The 23,209-nt window shown below is 40.9% G+C and overlaps 1 protein-coding gene across 12 annotated transcripts in view; it reads left to right on the top strand.

Moving 5' to 3' along the window:
* The window catches only part of fhod3b (formin homology 2 domain containing 3b), a 598,094-nt gene extending 575,955 nt beyond the window's left edge, over nucleotides 1–22,139 (top strand). For 9 of the 12 annotated variants that reach the window (XM_087978543.1, XM_043719366.2, XM_087978542.1 and 6 more), the window contains 4 exons: nucleotides 612–635; nucleotides 9,313–9,493; nucleotides 11,615–11,776; nucleotides 15,028–22,139. In XM_087978543.1, coding sequence (XP_087834669.1) covers nucleotides 612–635; nucleotides 9,313–9,493; nucleotides 11,615–11,776; nucleotides 15,028–15,110 — 450 coding nt within the window. In that variant the 3' untranslated portion in view covers nucleotides 15,111–22,139. The remainder of the gene's footprint in view (nucleotides 1–611; nucleotides 636–9,312; nucleotides 9,494–11,614; nucleotides 11,777–15,027) is intronic. The other 3 variants (XM_087978541.1, XM_043719378.2, XM_043719377.2) reach the window with 1 other exon arrangement.
* Nucleotides 22,140–23,209: the final 1,070 nt, after the last annotated feature.

The raw sequence follows: 23,209 nt of genomic DNA, 5'->3' as shown, positions 1-23,209 counted from the left end.
TAAACATTTTTGTAGTTTGCTGAATTACCTTTGCTATTTCTGTCGGACGCTTTGTACTAGGAGCTCTTTCCATTTCAGTCATTGTAAGCCGCATGTACTTTTTATCTTAAAACCTCCAATTCATTGCTGATGTATTTGATGTATAAAAACTATGGGATATCTTAAATAATCTTCTTAATTTGTTTTTTTTTAAATTATGTCTATAGTTACACAGTATTATCATAGTTTGCTACAGAATCACTATTTCAGCTCAGCACAAAACAAAATTTGGTAAGTTCAGATGGAGACTGATGGGTGTTTAGTGAGCTCTGACTGAACAGGCATCTGAGCTACTCTTTTTGCTGAATTGTATTTTTTTATTGTCAAAAAGTAAATGCAAGGAGTAAAGTGATGAACTTTATTCAGTTATCAGCTTATAGCTTAGCCAGCACCAATCAGTACTGACTGCCATCATGTAATATGGGTTATGTATTTCCATCCATTCTTTATATTTCAGGCCAGTTTGCAAATTTACAAATTTTTTTTTGCTATGTTTCTAATTGTTGATTTTTATTCCTGTGTATTATGACATTCCTCTTCACCACCTTTTCCTCGTCCCATCTCTTTTTCAGACTGATGACGAAGATGATGGTGAGGTATGGCAGCTGTATGTGATTGCGGTGACCACTGTCTTGTGGGCACAGATTCTTACTAATATCGTGTTGATTCTAACTGTTGTTATCACAGTGCACGGCTAACATGAGCCAATGGCGAGCCAATGGCAAGCCAGGCCCTCATGTTGAATCGCACTTCTTCAAATAGCATTAACCTATGGTAGTGTGTTTGAGTGTTTTGACAGTGTTATTTCACATGTCTTAATGTCTGGGGAGCTTCTGATGCACAAATTTGTTGGTTTCGATTCTGTCCAGATGTAGGTGTAACAGAATTTCCTCAAACTCTTTTCAGATGCCTGTGTTCAATATAAACTTTTCATGTCCTTGTTTAAACTGGTAATGCATATTCAGATATCTGTGTGTGGAATTCCTTCGCATAAGATGTTACTTGGTTAAGTTTTCCACTTTTTTTTTCTTGTTGCATATCAATTCTTTGAGAGAATTCTTTCCTCAGTACTTCAAAACAATAAAATCCCCAACTAAATCTCTCTGAATATCTGACCGGAGTTATGCTTGTTGTATTTCCATATTTATGCAGCAAGAAGATACTCAATGCTAAATAGATAATCTGTTATTAAAAACACAATTCTGTAAGTGGTCCTGTTGATCTGGTGTTACCTGAGAAAAGAATGATGTTTAGAAACAGGCTGACAGATTTTTTTTATATGGATTGTGGTTTCACAAGGCATACAGTTAATGGGATGAAGGATTCGCAATATCTCAAACAATGCTTCCATCTTCAAAAACTCAAATCTGTTTTCATGTCATGATTAAAAGTAAATACTTTCTCTTAATTTTCATTTATTGCAAATGAAGGTCTTGTCTTTAATGTAGTCTGTGAACAATAACCAAATGTGTGAAATTATAAGACACCCACTAAAATGTGACTTGGGTTTGACTGAGGGTGATCAGCTTGCGTGGCTGTTTTGGATGAATAGTGCACTGATATTCCACTGATCCCTCCCATACATTTATCTTGATGAAAGAAAAATGTTGGTTAAAAGGTTTAAAAGCTTCGAGTGCAGAAGGAGATTGATCAGTCGACTCTCTGTACCATCTCTTTGTTAAAGAAATCCAAACTTTATCTCTACTGAGCTCCTTCCCTGATCCCGTTCCAGCACTGTATATGAGATGCAATTTTAGTTGGGTTTAATGATGAATTTAATAACACTGAGCCAGAATTGGCTGCTGTCCAACAAAGGACGGTGCCCACCTGTTGTTAGGTTTGTGCCTCCCCACCTATGTGAGCATTTGCAGAAAGTAGGAGATGAAATTCATGTGGTGCCCTCTACGTGGCATGTGGTGACTTTGTGAACTGTACAAGCAACTGTGAATGTCCCAATCAATTCTTCAATCTAACAGGTTAACATAGAATACAGAGCCTTGAGCAAGGAATGCAAATTGGATTGGATTAAGACAGAGACAATAAAGATGAGCAAAAAGTTCCAAAACTGAATTTGAAAAAAAAATCTGCAACTATTAAAATCTGTGGCAATGAATCTCCACACTTGTAAAACTCAATTTTCAAATCCTGCAACTTTTATTTTGTCATTTAAGACTTTCCACTTAGACTGAAATGGAGAAGGCCTAACAATTTTGAGGTTTTTACTCTGTATTTAAAATGTTCATACAAGGGCATTATATTATCCGTGATGTTTGAATTAGGTTGGCCAGAAGATGCAGTGCTGTTTTTGTGCATAGGAGCAGCGCATGGAGGATTTTAAGATTTACTCATTTAACTGAAGTTAGAAACAGGAAAGGAGAGGTCACCCTGTTGGGAGTTTTCTATAGGCCCCCGAATAGTTCCAGAGATGTAGGGAAAAGGATAGCAAAGATGATTCTCGATAGAAGTGAGAGAGACAGGGTAGTTGTCATGGGGGACTTCAACTTTCCAAATATTGACTGGGAACACTATAGTACGAGTACTATAGATGGGTCAGTTTTTGTCCAGTGTGTGCAGGAGGGCTTCCTGACACAGTATGTAGACAGGCCAACAAGGGGCGAGGCCATATTAGATTTGAAACTGGGTAATGAGCCCGGGCAAGTGTGAGACTTGGAAGTAGGTGAGCACTTTGGTGATAGCGATCACAATTCTGTTATGTTTACTTTAGTGATAGAAAGGGATAGGTGTATACAACTAGGCAAGAGTTACAGCTGGGGGAAAGGCAATTATGATGCGATTAGACAAGATTTAGAAAGCATAAGATGGGAAAGAAAACTGCAGGGGATAGGCACATTAGAAATGTGGAGCTTATTCAAGGAAAAGCTACTGTGTCCTAGATAAGTATGTACCTGTCAGGCAGGGAGGAAGCTGTCAAGCGCAGGAGCTTTGGTTTACAAAGGAAGTGGAGTCTCTGGTCAAGAAGAAGAAGGCAGCTTATGTTAGGATGCGATGTGAAGGCTCAGTTAGGGCGCTTGAGGGTTACAAGGTAGCCAGGAAAGACCTAAAGAGAGAGCTCAGAAGAGCCAGGAGGAGACATGAAAAATTGTTGGCGGATAGGATCAGGGTAAACCCTAAGGCTTTCTATAGGTATTTAAGGAATAAAAGAATGACAAGAGTAAGATTAGGACCAATCAAGGATAGTAGTGGGAAGTTGTGTGTGGAGTCAGAGGAGATAGGGGAAGCACGAAATGAATATTTTTTGACAGTATTCACTCTAGAAAATGACAATGTTGTCGAGGAGATTACTGAGATACAGGCTACTAGACTAGGTGTGATTGAGGTTCCCAAGGAAGAGGTATTAGAAATCCTGCAGAGTGTGAAAACAGATAATTCCCCTGGGCCGGATGGGATTTATCCTAGGATTCTCTGGGAAACCAGGGAGGAGATTAACAAGCTTTTGGGATTGATCTTTAAATCGTCATTGTTTACAGGAATAGTGCCAGAAGACTGGAGGAAAGCAAATGTGGTTCCCCTGTTCAAGAAAGGGAGTAGAGACAATCCTGGTAATTATAGACCAGTGAGCTTTATTTCAGTTGTTGGTAAAGTGTTGGAAAAGGTTATAAGAGAGCGGATTTATAATCCATCTAGAATAGAATAATTTGATTAGGGATAGTCAGCACGGTTTTGTGAAGGGTAGGTCGTGCCTCACAAACCTTATTGAGTTCTTTGAGAAGGTGACCAAACAGGTAGATGAGAGTAAACCGGTTGATGTGGTGTGTATGGATTTCAGCAATGCATTCGATAAGGTTCCCCACAGTAGGCTATTGTACAAATTGTGGAGGAATGGGATTGTGGGAGATATAGTAGTTTGGATCAGTAATTGGCTTGCTGAAAGATGACAGAGGGTGGTGGTTGAGGGAAATGTTCATCCTGGAGTCCAGTTACCAGTGGTGTACCGCAAGGGTCGGTGTTGTCCACTGCTGTTCATCATTTTTATAAACGATCTGGATGAGGGCGTAGAAGGGTGGGTTAGTAAATTTGCAGACGACACTAAGGTCGGTGGAGTTGTGGATAGTGACGAAGGATGTTGTAGGTTACAGAGAGACATCGATAAGCTGCAAAGCTGGGCTGAGAGGTGGCAAATGGAGTTTAATGTGGACAAGTGTGAGGTGATTCACTTTGGTCGGATTAACCGGAATGCAAAGTACTAATGGTAAGATTCTTGGTAGTGTAGATGAGCAGAGAGATCTCTGTGTCCAGGTACACAGATCCTTGAAAGTTGCCACCCAGGTTGATAGGGTTGTTAAGAAGGCATACAGTGTTTTAGCTTTTATTAATAGAGGGATTATGGTTATGCTACAGCTGTAAAAAAAACTCTGGTGCAGTTCTGGTCACCGCATTATAAGAAGGATGTGGAAGCTTTGGAAAGGGTGCAGAGGAGATTTACTAGGGTGTTGCCTGGTATGGAGGAAAGGCTGAGGGACTTGAGGCTGTTTTTGTTAGAAAGAAGAAGGTCGAGAGGTGACTTAATAGAGACATATAAGATAATCAGAGAGTTTGATAGGGTGGACAGGGAGAGCCTTTTTCCAAGAATGGTGACGGCGAGCATGAGGGGGCATAGCTTTACATTGAGGGTTGATAGATATAGGACAGATGTCAGAGGTAGTTTCTTTACTCAGACAGTAGTAAGGGTATGGAATGCTTTGTCTGCAACGGTACTAGATTCGCCAAGTTTAAGTGCATTTAAGTCGTTGTTGGACAAGCATATGGACGTACATGGAATAGTGTAAGTTAGATGGGCTTCAGATTGGTATGACAGGTCGGCGCAACATCGAGGGCCGAAAGGCCTGTACTGCGCTGTAATGTTCTATGTTCCTGCATATCATTAGCCTGAAACTTTTCAGATTTCTGCATAAAATAACTTTGAGCACCAAATATCCACACTGTTCTTGTACTAAATTCTGCTGCTTCTTGCAAGCAAGTGGGAAAAAAAAACTTTCTTGTTGCAATAATGGGAAGTTCCAAGGAAGTGTTGCTGAACCAAGAGACCTTGGAGTGCAGGTTCATAGTTCCTTGAAAGCAGAGTTGCGGGTAGATAGGATAGTCAAGAAGGCGTTTGGTATGCTTTCCTTTTTTGGCCAGAGCATTGAGTATACGAGTTGGAAGGTCATGTTGCGGCTGTACAAGATGTTGGTTAGGTCACTGTTGGAATATTGCATGCAATTCTGGTCTTCCTATCAGAAAGATGCTGTGCAACTTGAAAGGGTTCAGAAAAGATTTACAAGGATATTGCCAGGGTTGGAGGATTTGAGCTATAAGGAGAGGCTGAATAGGCTGGGGCTGTTTTCCCTGGAGGGGTGTTTTCTCTGGCTGAGGGGTGACCTTATCGAGATTTATAAAATCATGTAGGACATGGATAGGGTAAATAGACAAGGTCTTTTCCCTTTTGGGGGAGTCCAGAACTAGAGGGCATAGGTTTAGGGTGAAAGGGGAACAATATAAAAGGGACCTAAGGGGCAACAGTTTCACGCAGAGGGTGGTGTGTGTGTGGAATGAGCTTCCAGAGGAAGTGGTGAAGACTGGTTGAATTGCAATATTTAAAAGGCATCTGGATGGATATATGAATAGGAAGGGTTTAGAGAGATCTGGGCCAAGTGCTGGCAAATGGATGGGATATCTGGTCGGCATGGACAAGTTATACCAAAGGGTCTATTTTCGTGCTATACATCTCTATGACTCTGTAACTAAAGCAAAATATCAGTCACTTTTAAAATCGAAAGGTAACAAAGAGCTTGACAACTAGAAGTTTAAGTTGCTTGTCTGCCTCATTCCATCTTATAACGTGTTTCATGTTAGTCTTACTTACAGCTACATGGGGCTAGATGGTGATAGCATAGTTGAAGATAGCTCAATCTCAGCAGCAGGATTTCAGAGAAGGAGGATTGCTTTACTCAAGAGGAGCATTTAGGTTAGAGTTGCCTTTTGGAAAATAACAGTTTCAGAGTCTTTGTTGAACTGAGACACTCATCTGCAATTTCTCCTTGTAAGTACACAAACACCGCACTCCTCCAAAGTTCTCCAACCCCCATTCCCACCACAACCTCCAAGTCCCCAACTTCAGCCTCCAACATATACACTCTTCCCCCTCAGCCCCGCATGCACTCGTGCCCACCACCCCATATGCACTCTCTAGCTGGTTGTCCCTTGCTGCACAGTGGCCTTCAGCAGCTCAGCTGTACTATAAAGCCACTTATTTGATGCATGTCCATGCTCTCCTACTCACCACCTTTCAGACATTAAATCACTCACTCACCTTAATTTGTTCATCTTGGTGAATAAACTTTGCAGTATGTTCCTTCCAATAGATTGCATCAGAGTCTCCTTGGGATTATTTTTTATCTGCCAGTGAAATCAGGTGGTTCACACTGGGTAATGATGCTTGTTTGAAGAGCCAGTGCAGGTACAACTCCCATCTCCTTTTCAGGACTGGATTTATTCCTGTGTGCAAACCACTGAATTCCCCCATCATTAACATTATGCAGGTCCCAGTTAATGAGGTAGATAGCTGGACCAATGCGCGCGCACATACTGTGGCTATGAGTGCAGGTCAGAGGTTGGGCAGTGAGTAACTCACTCTGCCACACTCAACCATTTCCACTATTCACAAAGCGCAAGTCAGGAGGGTGATGGAATGCTCTCCATTTGGCACCACTGTATTGGTGCAACTCCAACAACTCTTTAAGTCTGACACCACACATTTCAAAGCAGCCTGCTAGCCCCTCCCAAAGTGTTTATTCCCATCTCACATTGGTTGCAGCATGATCCATTTACAAGAGGAATCTCTACAGCACTTTTAAAACCACCATCTGGAATTACAAGAACAGTTGATCTTAGAGTAGGAAAGAAGGACCCGTACTGTTCTATGTTCCATTCATTGAAAAGCTACCATCTGCAATTTCCTCCACAAGTCTCACCCACTGACTTGCAAGCGAATCACTATTTCTTCAATCTGGCTGTGTTAAAATCCCAAATGCCTGTCCCTGGGATGTACATACAAGGCAGTAATAGTTGAAGAAGGCAGCCCACCATTCGTTTTTTTAGGACAAATTGTGATGTACAGCTAATGCTGGTCTTGTCAGCAGCACCATGTTTTGTGTCTGTATTTGAAAAGAATAATGATGTTCCGGAAGTGGACAATCAGATGCAAGAAACTTGTTGGTGTAAAAGGCAGATAAGGACCAGTGTTCCAATGGTTTCTCATGTCTTACTCCCGTAGGCCTTCACTAGCCTTTTGAGGCTGGAGGTTAATATTGCATTGTATGTATCATGGCCCAGTCAGCAACTACTTCAGCTTGAGAGTCGACCAAAACTCTGCTGCAAACTTTCCCTTTATCAGGAATGGCTTTTGCCCGAAACATCGATTTTCCTGCTCCTCGGATGCTGCCTGACCTGCTGTGCTTTTCCAGCACCACTCTAATCTAGACTCTGATCTCCAGCATCTGCAGTACTCACTTTCATCCTTGCAAACCTTCATGCCCTGGTTCTGATTAGCTTGGAAAACTCAGTTTTCACATTGAAATTTACGATTCTTTAGGCACCATTAAATGGATAATATCTTTTCATGAAAAAGTGCGAATTTGCAACACTCCTCTGATCGCAGTCAGACTCTAAATGTTGCTTATAGTTTTAGAAATAAATTCATGATCATTCCAAAGGGCAAGATGGTATTATAGAATATTTGGAAGGCAAGGTCACGTTTTCAGGTTTAAGGTTGACAATTTGGGTTTCGTTTTTATCTGGACTCAGTAAACCCAGACTTGCGCACTTTTGTGGATCTCAAAATTCACACTTGACCCTTGTGTGACTTTACTGAGGATTCCTATCCCTTCACATTGATCAGATTCACAGTGTGAGGAGTGTGCCTGCAGAGGTGGGACAGTTAGGGGACTGCCTTAGTTCGCATTATTGGTCCCCTGACACACTCTCCCTCAACTCCTATAACCTGTGCTGCTTCAAATTCTCTGATAAACTTTCCTGCCCCCTCAGATTCCCTCAATCCTCTCAATGACACCATCTTCCCCCTTCCCAAGAACATATTCCTCCATGTATCTATCCTCCATAACTGCATACTTACTTTGCACTGTGCCCAGTTCTTGAGAAACCTGCAGTAGTAATGGGAATTATTTTAAAATCATTAAACTTGTAACGATCTTTTTTTTAAAAAAACCTGAATTCAGGCACATGTTGGTATTGAACAGAAATCCCAAGGGGAAGAAGAAATATTGGAGTAATTTAAGAATGTATTAGGTTTGGAAACAAACAAGAAATTACATCAAAGATATAATTTGTTTATTATAGGCTCCAAAGTTTCAATAGATCAATAAGACCACCTGCTAAGCTGAAGATTTTGAAACCCAGCCAAGCATTCACAATAGAATATCTATTGTAACAAAAACTTCCAGCTGTACTGACCGAACAAATATCCACTTCTATTTCCATGCAGGATGTTTTGTCAGTCAATGACAGGGGAGTAAGTGCAGACCATATCTCCTAGCTTTAGAAGTATTTGATTTTTAAAAGACAGCCAGATTTGGAAATCCAGTTAAGCCAGAGCATAAGAACATTACAACAGAAGTCTTACTTTGTACCTTTTAATACATCATGGTACTTTGTCCATTGGAAACGTTCTTACTGCAGTGAACACTTGGACTGTGTTGGTCAATGTAAAGGGCCAATTTATCTTAAGAGGACAGAACCTAATCGTGACATTTAATGGTGTCAAAACATTTTCAGAATGTTCCCAATTCTTCAGGTTTTCCATTTTCTTCACAAGCTCTTGAACCTTGTGTGCATTTAATGGACTTCCAAAACCCTCACACCACCAGGTGAATGTTTTGTACAAGAGAAAATGTGACTTTTGCTCACCACCCCCATTTACAATGGGGCAGCTGACCTCAGCAGGGACAGGCCTGTATTTTACACTTTAAGCATATCCAACCTGCTAAAAAGGTGAGGGAAGAATAGCAAAAGAAAGTAGAGATTTGTCCAAAAGCAATCAGTGCAGCCACTTGAGCTCTGAAACATCCTTTGTCACCCAGACAAAAGTAATTTCAAAGTTGCTTCTTGTGGGATCTCAGATAGTGCTCCTTTTGTTGCACATGCTTACGTACGTGTTTTCATAGACATGCAGTGTGTGTACGTCTAAGATGTGAAAGAATATAGCCCCACGGGCTGCCAAAGGAATGATGTGATTTGTGTATGTGATTTGTTATGCAGACAGGAAAGTTCTCCAGCAACACAGAAACTGTCTCGGGTGAGAGCCAGCCGCACGGATTGCAGTCTGCAGAAGAGGCAGCAGAACATGAAAACATGAAAGCAGTTCTGAAAACCTCCGCACCATGTGGCGAAGTCACCACCGCTGTGCCAGGGGTGCGGACCCGAACAAGGGCCAGCAGAGGTAAATGGCCCTGTTTACACTGGTAACTCATCTGATGCCTCAGTTGCAAATTACTATCTAGTATTTACGGCACAATACAGAAAAAAAGCTTTTTGGTACAACAGGTCCATGCCAGTATTTAAACTCCCCATAAAATCATAGAATCTCTGCAGTGTGGAAGCAGGCCATTTGGCCCATCAAGTCCATAGAGACCTTCCAAAGAGCATTCCACCGTCCCTACCTTATCTCTGTACTTTCCATGGCTAACTCCCCCTAGCCAGCACAGCCCTGGATGCTATGGGCAATTCAGCATGGACAATCCATCTAACCTATCCATCTTTGGACTGGGGGAGGAAACTGGAGGAAACTCCCACAGACACAGAGAGGACATGCAAACTCCACACAATCCCCTGAGGATGGGATTGAATTTGGATCCGTGGGGCAGCAATGCTAACCACTGAGCCACTGTGCCACCCCATAAGCTGCCAATAGAATGACGTGATTTGTGTACTTGATTTGTTTTGCAGATAGGAAAATCTGCGACAATACTGAAACTGTCTTGGGTGAGAGCTATGCATGAGCCTCCTCCCATTCTTTGAGCACTTGCCTTGAATTTTCGAAGTCTGTATCTGAGATCAGCACAGGGAGGGGCTCACCTTGACAATGGACAGCCCCAGCATCTTAACTGGGTGAAGAAAATCAATCCAAGGGCTTGGATTACGATGAATCAAACCTCACTCCGATCTAAACAAGAAAGTCATCATTATTTACCCTTTGTCTATGACAACTACAAGTACAGACCTCTGCTTTCTCACAAATCGTTCAATAAAAAGACAACACAGCACTGAGGAAAGCACGAAAGAGTCTCATTAGTTCACCTTGCTGACTGATATTCCCTAATAAAGTAGGTTCCACAACACAGTGTCCAGATCACCAGAAGTATGTAGATGTGAAGTGCCTATTTCAAACAAAAGGGAATCAAAAGCAGTGTTTTTAATGGCAGCGAACTGGCAGTCTGCCTGTCAGTGTCTGAGCATTCTTGGTCGTCAGCCTAAGAAACAGTGGAATGGTCTACCCTTCTCAATTTAGTTCGCTCGAATCCAACTTAGTAATTGACTTTTCATGGAAAGAGCTCGGCAATAATATAATTCTACTTTTATTCGTTTTCTGGGTTACTTAAACAGGTGGGATAAGGTCAATCGAGTAGAGCGGAGTTTTAAAGTATCAGGGCTAGATAAGCTGAACCCATTCCCACCCGTTCAATTTTTGGCCAAAGCTAAGCCACCTGCAGAGATTTCTCTGCACAGGGTAGGAGTCAGCCCAAGTAATACTCAGGGGTCTTGTGCCCTGGCAATAGCATCAGATCTGAGGCAACAGATGCCAAGTTTTTAAGAGCAACTCCTTTCAGAATTATTATTTTGGATCAGGAAGCCTCTTATGGAAGCTTCTCCCTTGTGTAACTCTAGTTACAGCCCAGAAATCCAGCCACCTATCTCCTGGTCGACCACTCTCCACTCCATTGTGTCAGTCAGAGGACTGTCCAAAGGTATTTGAATGTGCTAGGTCAGAGGTGGGGAACCTTTTCATGTTGGAAGGCCACATTATTTTAGTTGTAATCTAATAAGACCACATCCAAGAAACTTCAATTATATATTCTTCAAAATTCACATTATTTTGTAAAATCTAACTATGTACTAACTAACTAAAATAACTAAATCATGAGCATAGCAGGTGTCGAAATAGCCCTCATGACTTCGCAATTTTTTTAATTGTGGGCGTTCAGTCTGAGAGGATTATTTCGTTGAATTTTCTTTTACTCTCTGGTATTTTAAATACATTCATTTTAAGATTAAAATAAAAATAATAAAGGACAAAAAAATATATTAATAAAAAATAAAAGATTTGTTCTGCAAAATTTGGATTCATTCAAAAGGCCACACACAATGACCTAGAAGGCCGCAGGTTCCCCACCCCTGTGCTAGGTTCTCTCATCGGGTTGGGCTCCTCTTTTCTTGTCACTGCGACTTTCCCCATGGCTGCCTCCCGTCAATGTTAGTGCCTGATGCTCTGCGTCACTATTTTAGCCATAGAGTTGCAAATTGTAACTCGCTCATTGTGTTCCATGGCTTTCGCTCCATCTAGGCCGTGTTGGATCGTGGACTGCAGGCAACGATGATTCCCCAAATGCCACAGACGATGCCGCAGACGAAATAATGGATCGGATTGTCAAGTCAGCTACTCAGGTGCCAAATCAGCGAGCTGTGCCTAGAGAGAGGAAAAGATCACGTGCAAACAGGAAGTCATGTGAGTGGCCTGTGTTCCCAAATCCACTGTGTGTGTTACTGCAGTACGCATAGCAATAATTCTGAGGAAAGATCACATTCCTGACCATGTAATGTTCTCAGGTAACTTGACCCGCTGTCCCCAGCAGTCTTTCAAGTTTCTATCCCCTGCAATATTTAGGTTTGTTTCTTTTGACGTGTTTTCCACCTTTCTGCTTCATCTCTTCCCCAATCCAGTCATGCTACTGAACTCCCGTGTGAATTAGATTTTAAAGGTCTTTGTTTTGTTGCTTGAGCTTCGGGCTTATTTTTCATGCAAATAAGCTCTGCTCAGTGGGCTAGAAGTTGTGGTGCTTCTCCCTGGGTCTCCAGTTCACCACCTTCCCTGACGGACCCATACCTCCTGCGCCAACCACCTCTGGATTGGAAGGCAGATCCCGTTCCTGTGCCTAATCCTTATTCTATTCAGTTTCTCTTTTGTCTCCTTATGGTGGTTGTATTTAGGTGTGAGTGGATTAATACTGAGGAGTGCCATACGCACCAGCCTCTATCATGATCTCATGTAGATTGAACGGCAAAACGGCTCAAAGGATTGAGACCTAGAGTCTGACCATTCTCAAAGTGTGTAATAATGTCTCTCGTGCTGATGCCAATTATCTTGTTAACTGCAGGAAACTACTTTTGTGATTTTCCTCTGTCACATTAAGCCAAGTGCACATTGTAGTTTCCAGCACTTAGAGAGGATTGCTGCCATTATCCTTTATGAGCAGCAACTTGTACAGCAAACAGAGATGGCATGGCCCTACAGTAACTGTGACACTGGAAGCTCTTAGCCTTGAGAAAATAGATAGCAAACACATGGAGTGCACCTCAGTGTGGGGGCGGTCATCTTGATATTGTCTTCGGAAGTGAAGCTGAACAAGTGGAAGAAGTATTGATGGGTGATCATTTGAAAGATCACGGTTATTGAACATCGTGGGAAAAGATAAAGGTAGAAGAAGAATAGGAGCTTTAATTTGTGGTTTAAAAAAAGAGTTCCGAAACTGAGGGGTGGTCTGTAAAAATGGACTGTATACAGCTACTTGAAGGAAAATTGGCGACAAATCAACAGGAAGCATTTGAAAGTGGGATTCTATGGGTAAAATGTCGGCATGCCCCAACATTAAAGAAAAGGGTGGTACTGCCAAGTCGAGAGCCACTGGTTGTCCAGAAACATACAGATTAAGATGCAGCAGAAAAATAAAGCTTACTACAGTATTAAATTTTTGTGACTGTCATAGGCCTGCAGAATTATAGTAAAATAAAGTCACTATTATCCTAGCAGATCATATGACCGCATTCTCATTAGGGAGAGATAGATGATAGTGGTTTAGCCTGTGAGGGTCACCACACCTCAAGCAAAGAGAGAATTTGACATTGTGGGACTTTCACGGTAACCTCAGCCAGTGCGGGAATTGAACCGAGGCTGTTGGCATCACTCCGCATTGCAATCCAGCCATACTGAGCTAGCCAGTGTATATGAGCTGGAGCACTAGGGTTTAAGTAAACAGGAGGAAATCAGGATGAAAGAGAGGATGCAAGAAAAATTAGCAAGTACAATCAAGAAAATCCAAATGTGTTTTATCGGTATATTAACAGCAAAGAGGATGATGAAGAGGAGGGTATGGTCTATCAGAAACATAGAAATTTGTTCATGCATGTGGAAGATGTAGGCTTGGTTCTTATTAACTACTTTGCTTCATCCTGACAAGGATGAAGGTTGATATAGACATTCCAGCTGAAGAGGATATTGGACCATAAGGCTTTTGGGGGCCATTTAGCTATTTGGCACATCTGCCTGACCTGTGTTTTTCTAGTGCCACACATTTTGACTCCAAGTCTCCAGCATCTACATTCCTCATTTTCTGCTATTTGGCCCACAAGTCTGCTTGTGGCTGAGATTGTGGCTAATCTGATTATCCTCAACTCCACTTTCCTGCTTTCCCTGTCACCCTGGATTCCCTTACTGTTGATACCCAGAATGAATGTCATTTAGATTAGATTAAATTCCCTACAGTGTGGAAACAGGCCCCTTGGCCCAACCAGTCCATACCGACCTTCCGAAGAGTAACCCACCCAGACCCATTCCCATTTGACTAATGCAGCCAACACTATGGACAATTTAGCACGGCCAATTCACCTGATCTTCACATCTTTGGACTGTGGGAGGAAACCAGAGCACCCGGAGGAAACCTACGCAGACACTGGGAGAATGTGCAAACTCCACACAGACAGTTTCCTGAGGCTGGAATCAAACCTTGGGACCCTGGTGCTGTGAGGCAGTGGTGCTAACCACTGAGCCACCCACAAAAAAAAAAATTAAAATCCACAGTTGCCCGAGGCAGGAATTGAAGCTGGGTCCCTGGTGCTGTGAGGCAGCAGTGCTAACCACGGAGCCACCGTGCCGCCCCATGTCATGAACCTTCTCTGGACTGTATCCAGTGCCAGTATATTTCCCCTCAGACAGGGGAACCAAAACCAAGGGGGCATAATTTTCAGGTGAAAGATGGAGGTTTTGAGGGGATGTAATGAAAAGCATTTCACCCAGAGAGTGGTGTTGGATCTAGAATGCACTGCTTGGGTGGGATGTAGAGGTGAGTAACCTCTCAACCTTTAGGCAGTGTCCGGACGATCACTTGAAATGTCATAACATTCAAGCCCAGTGCTGGAAAGTGGGACTATTGTAGATTTAGCATTGTTTTAGCAGTACAGACTCATTGGGCCAAAGGGGCTCTTTTGTCCTGTATGATTATAAAACTGTTTACAATACTCTAGGTGTGTGGTCTGACTAATGATCAGAACTCAGAATTCTCATTAATTTGTTGTTACCTTCCCAGTATTTTTAAAATTGCTGAAATAAGGTGCTCAAGGGTAACTAGAGAGGGGCAATAAATGCTGAGTGAATTTTTAAAAATCTAATGTTCAATAAAATACAGATGCTGGCTCACCATTCCAGGGCAGAGATATATTAGATGAAGTATTTTATATCACTGTTATTAATTTTGTTTTTGTGTTCTCCATTGGTTCATAGATATCTTGTATTAACTTAGATTGGTCTACTTCTCTCGGGCCAGTTCAGATCCTTAGAACTGCTCAGTAAATATGTCTGGTGTGAGGGGGATTCAACTCTGCATTCTGAAAAGTGCAAGGGTTTTTTTTCTCCCCCAAGTGCTGGAAAAAGGCATGTTGCAAGTGAGACCTTGTTGATACGTTTGAATTTATCCTCTTTTACAGTAAGAAGAACATTAAAGAGTGGCCTGACGCCAGAAGAGGCCAAAGCATTGGGTTTACTCTCCACCTCAGAGATGCAGGTGTGAGGTGACTTGAGCATGAACTGAGGCAGGAGACACCGCGAACGTTCGGACAAGGCACAGCTAGAAACATCAACTGGCAACCAACTGCTGCTCTTGACATCCAGCAATCCCCCAGCTCTGGTCATCATACGATGCCTATGAGAAGCAAGAGCTAGAAAGAGATGTCGTGTATTGGCACTAAAGTTCTGACAGCTTTCTTAAAATTTAAAATCAGGATTGTTCAGAAGTATTTATACCTTGGTAAAAGTATTGCTTTTTTTTGTTTTCGTATCTAATTGAAGTGATTAGAAAGATTTATTGAGTAAGCTGTTGTACGTGATATGTTTACGTTGGCTTTACTTGTGGCCTACTTATGTAGCAGGAACATTCACCGTATCAGTGAGAATACCGGGTCTTAAAGAGACAGTGTGCTGATGTTGACAGGCCAACGACCCCACTGTCTGTTAAAACTTTCTTATGGCAGTTGTGTAACTTTCTTCCAAAATGAATCTAAGATGCTTTGAACATCAGTCCTTCAATTCTGTGTTGTTTTATTTTTGTAAGCCTCTTTAGTGATGGCAAAGGATTCCGCCCCCGCACCCCCAATCCTGCCACCAGAATACTACTGCCACTGATGCACATTCAATATTTTAAAATGTTCATTTTAAGTATTATGAAATACTGGTAGAGAAGGGCCTAAAAGAGGTAACCGATATTCCCTTATTCACTCAGTGTAACTAATAATGGCTAAAAGTGGTGGGACTGTATAGCACGAGATTAAATTGACCTCTCTATTAATAGCTTTGCATTTTTTCTTGAAGTCATGTTGCAGTAAAATTTTCTTGACTTGCTTTGTTCAGAGAAGGTCAGACAGTAGTTTTTTGTTGAGTATGTGTATGAGTGATTCTATACTGGCTGAAGAGCAGAAGTTTGACCTTAGCTTATGTGCCTATTAGATGAAGATTGGCCTTGATTGTTCATTATTGAATAGAATGTTTGAAGGCCTTTCAGAATGCATTTAAGACATTGCTGCATGTAGCATCTGGAACAGTTCTTCCCCAGACCCTGTGCTGACCATAGTTTCCGGTTTGCAGTTAATGGAGTAATCCAGAATTTGGACTCAGTGTGTAACCCCACCATTCATTCGCCGCTGGATACTCACAAATCTCAGTGACATGAAGCGGTGTGAATTTTGTCAGAAGCAGAAAGTATAATGCACTGGCCTTGCAATAAACTAAACTTGGCATTGTCACGTACTTTAGTAATAATGTATATGTGCGTTACATCCAGGAGTGGGAATCAAAATGACAGACATTTTGAATTCTGAAATTCAGTAAGCAATCCTTAATGGTATAGTACTGGTCATTTTTCTTCCCACTACCCAGTTAATAGGGGGACTAGGTTCCTGAAATTGAAAAATGGTGTGTTTTGAGCTATGGGGTGGGTCCTTCTGGAGGATTGAAGTCCTTGAGATGAGGCAAGTATGGTTAGGGCTGGCTGAGTGAGGAGCGAGTCAAAAATCTATTTCTGTAAATTCACTTCAAGCTTGTAAGGTGATTTATTGACCGTTAACCAAAGCAATGCTACTGTACTTCACCAGAGTATAGAATATGTTGAAATGTTATTATGAAAGCAGAAGTGGTTGTATGCGTGAAATAGACCACAAGAATGTCTTTTGAATGTGACAAGTGAGGATATTCTCAATCATTCGGGGACATTATCAGTCAAGTTTGAAATCCAAAGTCAAAATGTTTTGTGTTGTGGTTGACCATGTTTTGAAGATGCTTTTAATTATTTTAAGGGTGTTCTATCCATTTCAATTCAGTGCACCAGTAATTTCTATATACTTGGGCTCAATCTTGCTTAGTTATGAGCTTATAATTAAATGGGCTGAATTTAATTAGTTGGGTTACATATCAGCCGGATCCATTTAATCCGGGAGAGATCCCACAGAAGTCTCTCGGCAACATTAAAATGCATGTAATTCAGTGGAGGCTGCGTAGCTTTTCCTGAAGGCAACCTGGATAACCCTGTCATTCTGGTTAACAGGCATTCTGTGTTTGATCAAGGGACCTGTCTTCAAGAAGGTTGATGGCAATGAAAGTTGCCAAACCTTCCCGACAGCCCCAAATTGCATCCTGCCCTCCCTCACCTCTGGCCTGGGCTCCATTAGCAACCTGGGGCTCCAGTGAACACATTTGTCGCCAGCTGACTGTCGTGAGGGGAGCTTCTGGCTCCTGGAAGGCAGAACATCTGTCATCAGCATACTTAATCCCAAGACAGACTCCATGTTAGCCATTTATATGTCTGAAGGGCACTTAGTTGTGTTGATCCTTTTGCAGGGGTTCCCCACTGATTCTGCAACTGTTGCTATGATCCTTATTGGGCTAATTAAAGCCCACCCCAATGTCCCCATAACTAGGGAGGCAACAATCATCATAAAATATTTATAAAAAGACGCATGTTATAATTTGCTGAGGTTGAGTTGCTGTGAAAAGGCTTGGGAGGTGGGGTAGATAAAGAGCTTTTTTTAATTGATGGAAAGAATATATAAAGTACACTTAATATCAGAAAGTATATCAAGCTCCTGTATAATCAGTGGCAAGTAACATTGTAAAGGAATTCAGACAAGATTCAATGCAGTTAAAGGTCACCTGAGCCCCATAATTGTGTTGTTGCTTTTTTACTGTCCTGTCTCTATGTACCATTTATTGTTTAAACTTGAAAAAATTCTGAATTATTTAACTAATGTGTTTTGTAGAACCCAGGAATGAATTAATCAGCCCTTGGACCAAGGTGGCAGATCCAAAAGATTTTTTATTTTATTTTTTTACACGTGCATTGTTTCTGGCTATGTTATTGTCTTAACAACACATCAATGAATCCCACTTCTCAGTATCTGTCCAGAATTGGACATTTTTAAATCTCCATGTGTTTTCATGGTGTTAGATGCTGATTAAGTCACTTGTTTTAGAAGCCTGGGTTCAATCTTACTGAAGAGGAAAGGGTATTACTGGTACTGACTAAATCCAGCATCACTCTGAATTATTTTAACTCTTAATTTATTACTCTTAATCTAACTTTAAGAACAGAAGAAACCTTTTGTAGATTTATAGGTTTCAGGAGCATTAGAATAATCTGCAGTTATGTGGCAAGGCCAAAAATCTGAACATGTGCATGATTCTAAACACAGACCACTTCCAAGATATAAGGAAATCAAAATTAGTGAATCGCTACTTGGATTTGGACTTAGTGAGGGAAGGTCCAGATGTGAAAGTGTTCCTTTCCTTTTTTTAAAAAATGTTTTGTTTGTTTTGATATCATGACAAATTCCTGACTCAACACCCACTAGATTTCCATGCCTCTTTCCATCCAGAGTTGCTCAGTGATTATTGATTATGAAGTGTTAAAGGTTGTACTCATTTCCTGGAGTGTCTCATTATCATTGTAGCGCAGTTGTGATGTCCATGGTGGGTTTGCAATCAGATGTTGGATGCTGTTTCATATTCTGGTGTTCACACAATTCAGATTTTGGTCAGTTGTCCGCTAACTCCCAGAGTGATACAAACCTTCCAACATTGAAACTAATAATTGACTTCAGGCAGTCCCACCTGCTAACTGATGGCACTAGTGGCGCTCTAGAGAAAAAGGGTTTGAAAATGATATGTTGCCTTGAAGCCAGAATGTAGATATTATTTTAAAATGTGTAAAAGACCAATTAGTATATATACATGAGCTCTGAAATAGTGGGCTAATTTAAACAGCGCAGTCTGCTTTAGATGAAGCAGCTTAAAGTTTGATTGCAATTGCTGACCAAAAAGATCTCAAGTTGGAATCCAATTTTAGAATATTTTAAATTAACATGTGAATGAAGAATGGGATCAGCCATGTTTTAATCTGTAGGAAGCAATACTTAAGTCTTGAAGTATGGTCTATTGCTTTTCTTTTAACACTGATGACACAAAACTTGAACTTTAGTTCTGCGAATCTCATCACCTAGCATTGTGTCTCATTTATTGCAATGTTTTAAGTCTGGCCATTAACTTTTGATCCAAAGTATAGTGTTTTTGACATGAAAGTAGTAAAACTGGTCAACAATGAGCTAAAACAGAAGTTGACGAACCGAAGTCAATAACACTTAACAATTATGCATTTAAGTGTTATTTATAATTACCTCTTTGAAAGGATTACTATTATGAAAACAGTTTGTTCTAGTGTAGTGCAGGATCACCAGCTGCAGCATGTTATGGAGGATATACTTTAGAAGTATAAAGCAGTTACACGAGGAACTACAAATTTAAAGCCAACAAAAAGCATTGTGCACTTTAATAGTTCAACATCTGTCTCTTCATTATTCATTGAATATGTTTCTTAATTTGCTCCTTTATTTCATATGATCATGCAATTGTACAGCATAGTGATTTAACAAAATAGAATTGTAGACTGATTGCAGCACAGCCTGAGGTCCCTCAGTCCATCGTGACTATAACTGATGGTTGTAAATGCATCTCTGCTCTTCCCAATCCTTAACATTTTATCATAGTCCTGAAATCAATTTTCTTCACAAAACTAAGTTCCCTTTCAAAGCCATATTTGAAAATACCTCCACCACCAACACTGGCGGTTCATTCCAATGCTAACAACTGGTTGTATTTTTTTTACAATGTTGCCTTTGGATCTTTTGCAATTCACTTTGAATTGTCACTCTTTGATTCTCAACTCTTTTGCCAATGGAAATAGATTCTCCTTATCTTCTCTATCCAGGCCTCTCTTGGTTTTGGCAACCTCAATCCTTATAATGCCAGCTTTTTCAATCTATCCATGTAACCCAAGTCTCTCATTCCTGGAACAATTTTCAGCATCCTCTCCAAAGCTTTTGTGTCATCCCTTAAGTATAATGTCCAGATTGGTGCAATATTCTACCCTAGTCCAATCCAGTGTAACATAAGGCTCAGTATAACTTGTTTTTTTTCAAATCTACCAGCTTCACACCCTTACAGACCAACTAATCTCAGGGCACTCAATCATAGATTTGTTCTACAGGCTTTCCCACCTAAGAAACACCAGGCTTCTCAGTCAGGAAGCTGCAGGTAATAAACCTGCAGAGGAAATATGAAGACAGCAGGGCATTAAGGAGTTTGGTTTCCTCAGCTCAAAAGCAGCCATCCTACCATTCCAGATACTCTCCACCATCACGGCTGCTCCCTCCCTTTCTCTCATATCCAACATATGGAATTAGAATTACTTAACCACAGGAAAGTTGTCTGTTCTAACTGAATACTCCAAACTCTTTCCTTTCAGTAACCGTAGGGGTTATTCCACAAGTCTATTGTCGTAACATCCCAAGTGTTATATCTAATTTCCTTTATATCTCAGTTGAACATTGTAAGGTGAAAATTAAAGTTTGCTCCTGGTCTGAGAGACAGGTTGCCAGCATTTAGGTAAGTCTACATTGCAGAAATACAAACGATATTACTTTTTAGTTTTTGTTTTGGAGAGGTTGATGTATTCTGGGAAAAGCATGTTCTTTTTTTTTTACCAGTTTTGTATTTTTGATTTAAAAAGAAGATGCTTTTGGCTACTGTGACTTCACAGACACTTTCCCTGCTTGTTTTGATCTTTGGCTTCTGGTCTTAGTAATCTTTCATTTAAAACTGCCAATTTATACCAGTGCTCAATAATGCCACTTTCAGATTAATCAGCATTGCAATATGTTCATTTTGGTGTTGGTAAAACCCTTGTGTTTGAATTAGGAAAGCCAACTTTAGTTTTCTCAAAGTCAGCTTTACATGTGATTTCTGAATATAACCCTAATTGGTGATCACTTCTCTCTCATCTGGTTACAGCTCTAATACGGGGTAAGCCTAATCACTTTCCTTCAATAGTTTGAGATTTTATTTTTGCCTTGGCCTGCAGCATAGCACCTGTCTCTTAAACTTACCTGGATTGCATAAGGTGGCTACATTACACTGGCAACATGAATGTTGGATTCTGTAAAGGTTACAAACTGTGTAATGAAGCTTCCTGGAGTATTTGGATAAAACTGACTCTTACTTGCTTTTTGTGTTTTTTTTTAGAAAAGGAAAGCAAATGCATTCTTTCAAAAAGAAACTATCCATTTGCAATCCTTTGCAACCTGAAGCCAGGCTTCCTCATAAACTCTGCACTTTTACTGATGACAGTAGAGCTGAATATCAGACCTTATAGTTTACCAGCCCTTGCAAAGGGCTGCCAGTACAAGATTCACAGCCTTTTGGTTCTCTGGTATGAATATACGCAAAGCTTTAACACTGTAGCGAGGCCACACAAATAGTCATCTCCACTTTCTAATTAAAGGATAAAAACAAAAGTTCATCAATTCTCATTTAATTTGAAACAGTCTTCACAATAATTAACACCTTTTGTTTTGAGAACTGGGAATTGTAAAGAGAATAAACAGTTTTTTTTAAAGGACTTGTAAAGTAGAAAGGGCAAGTTTCTAAGAACAATAAGAATAAAAGAAGGGCAATGCTGTACAGTTGTGTAAATGTCGCTATTCATATTTTTTTTGTGTGTAGCATAGTGTAAAATAAATCAGACATGCTGAATGCAGTGTTAATCTGTGAATTGTAATTTAAAAAGCCATGCATGGTCAATTATTTACTTCACAAATTGCTCATTATAGATAAGGGAGTTTGTTATCTGTTACTTTTGTGTGTCTGAAACTACATTTGTTGTGTCAATTTTATTTTAAGGACATGAAACTACTGTTATTAAACCATTCACTCCACAGCCAACATATATACAGCCTTAGGAAGCCTTGTTGCTGCATTCACTAATACTAGTGGGAAGGAAAGTCTGTCTACTTTATCCATCTTTCTGTTCATTTGCCCTACTCCCTGCTCAACTAGTACTGCAATGTTCTCTGACTTACTTCCAGTGCCATTCAAAGTAAACCTGTGAAACTAGCTGCAAAACCCTGCATTTTAACTTTCATCACAACCCTCACAGTTCAATAGCTTGCAGCAACAGTAAAGTGTACAAACATATGGAAATAAAGCTTTATTAAGCATACTTTGCCTGTGTCCTGTGTTTTGTCAAGCTCAATAAATGAAATATTCAGAGGCTCGTGTAATCCTGTAGCATTGAATTTTCCAGGACTGGATCTGCAGTTACTTTTTCTGACCTAACGTGGTATTTCTACAATCCGGCATTCCCAACAGATCTCCAGCAGAACCCTGATTTTGGCTACAATATTGGAAGTTCATCTCTAACCATCCCATGTGAGTGTAGCTTGCAGGAGGGGTGTTAGCACAGGCTTTGAGATCTGAAAATCTTGTTCCTGTGCTCCTGCTGTTCTTTGTTCTTTTCAGTCTGAAATGTCAGTCATTTATTTTGATCTGTTTGAATGATTTGATTTGATTTGATTTGATTTGAATGTTTTGAAAAAATTGTCTCCCTCATAATTTTGGTATCTGTTTTGAGTGCTCAGACCTAACTGTTGTTTACCATCTTGATTCACACATGGACAGAAAGTTTGAACTCCAGAGGTGAAGTCAGGGTGACTGCCCTTTCAATGCAACCTTTAATCGAGTGTAGAGTTAAGGAACCCTATTGATCTTAGGAAAATGCAAGTTGATGGTGGATGTTGAAGATAGTTATGCTTATCTACCTACCTCGACACTGTCCTATCCCCCCTAGTCCAGGAACTCCCCACATACGTTCGAGACACCACCCACGCCCTCCACCTCCTCCAAGACTTCCGTTTCCCCGGCCCCCAACGCCTCATCTTCACCATGGATATCCAATCCCTCTACACCTCCATCCGCCATGACCAGGGCCTCCAAGCCCTCCGTTTTTTCCTCTCCAGACGTTCCCAACAGTACTCCTCCACCGACACTCTCATTCGTTTGGCCGAACTGGTCCTCACCCTTAACAATTTCTCCTTTGAATCCTCCCACTTCCTCCAGACCAAAGGGGTAGCCATGGGCACACGTATGGGCCCCAGCTATGCCTGTCTCTTTGTTGGCTACTTAGAGCAGTTGATCTTCCGTAATTACACCGGCACCACTCCCCACCTCTTCCTCCGCTACATTGATGACTGCATTGGCGCCACCTCGTGCTCCCGCGAGGAGGTTGAGCAA

The sequence above is a fragment of the Chiloscyllium plagiosum genome, unplaced genomic scaffold (assembly GCF_037043375.1).
Source record: "Chiloscyllium plagiosum isolate Xiang-an unplaced genomic scaffold, Cpla_swu_hap1 HiC_scaffold_34, whole genome shotgun sequence".
Classification (NCBI taxonomy): Eukaryota; Metazoa; Chordata; class Chondrichthyes; order Orectolobiformes; family Hemiscylliidae; genus Chiloscyllium; species Chiloscyllium plagiosum.
This window is presented reverse-complemented; position numbering and strand designations above follow the sequence as displayed.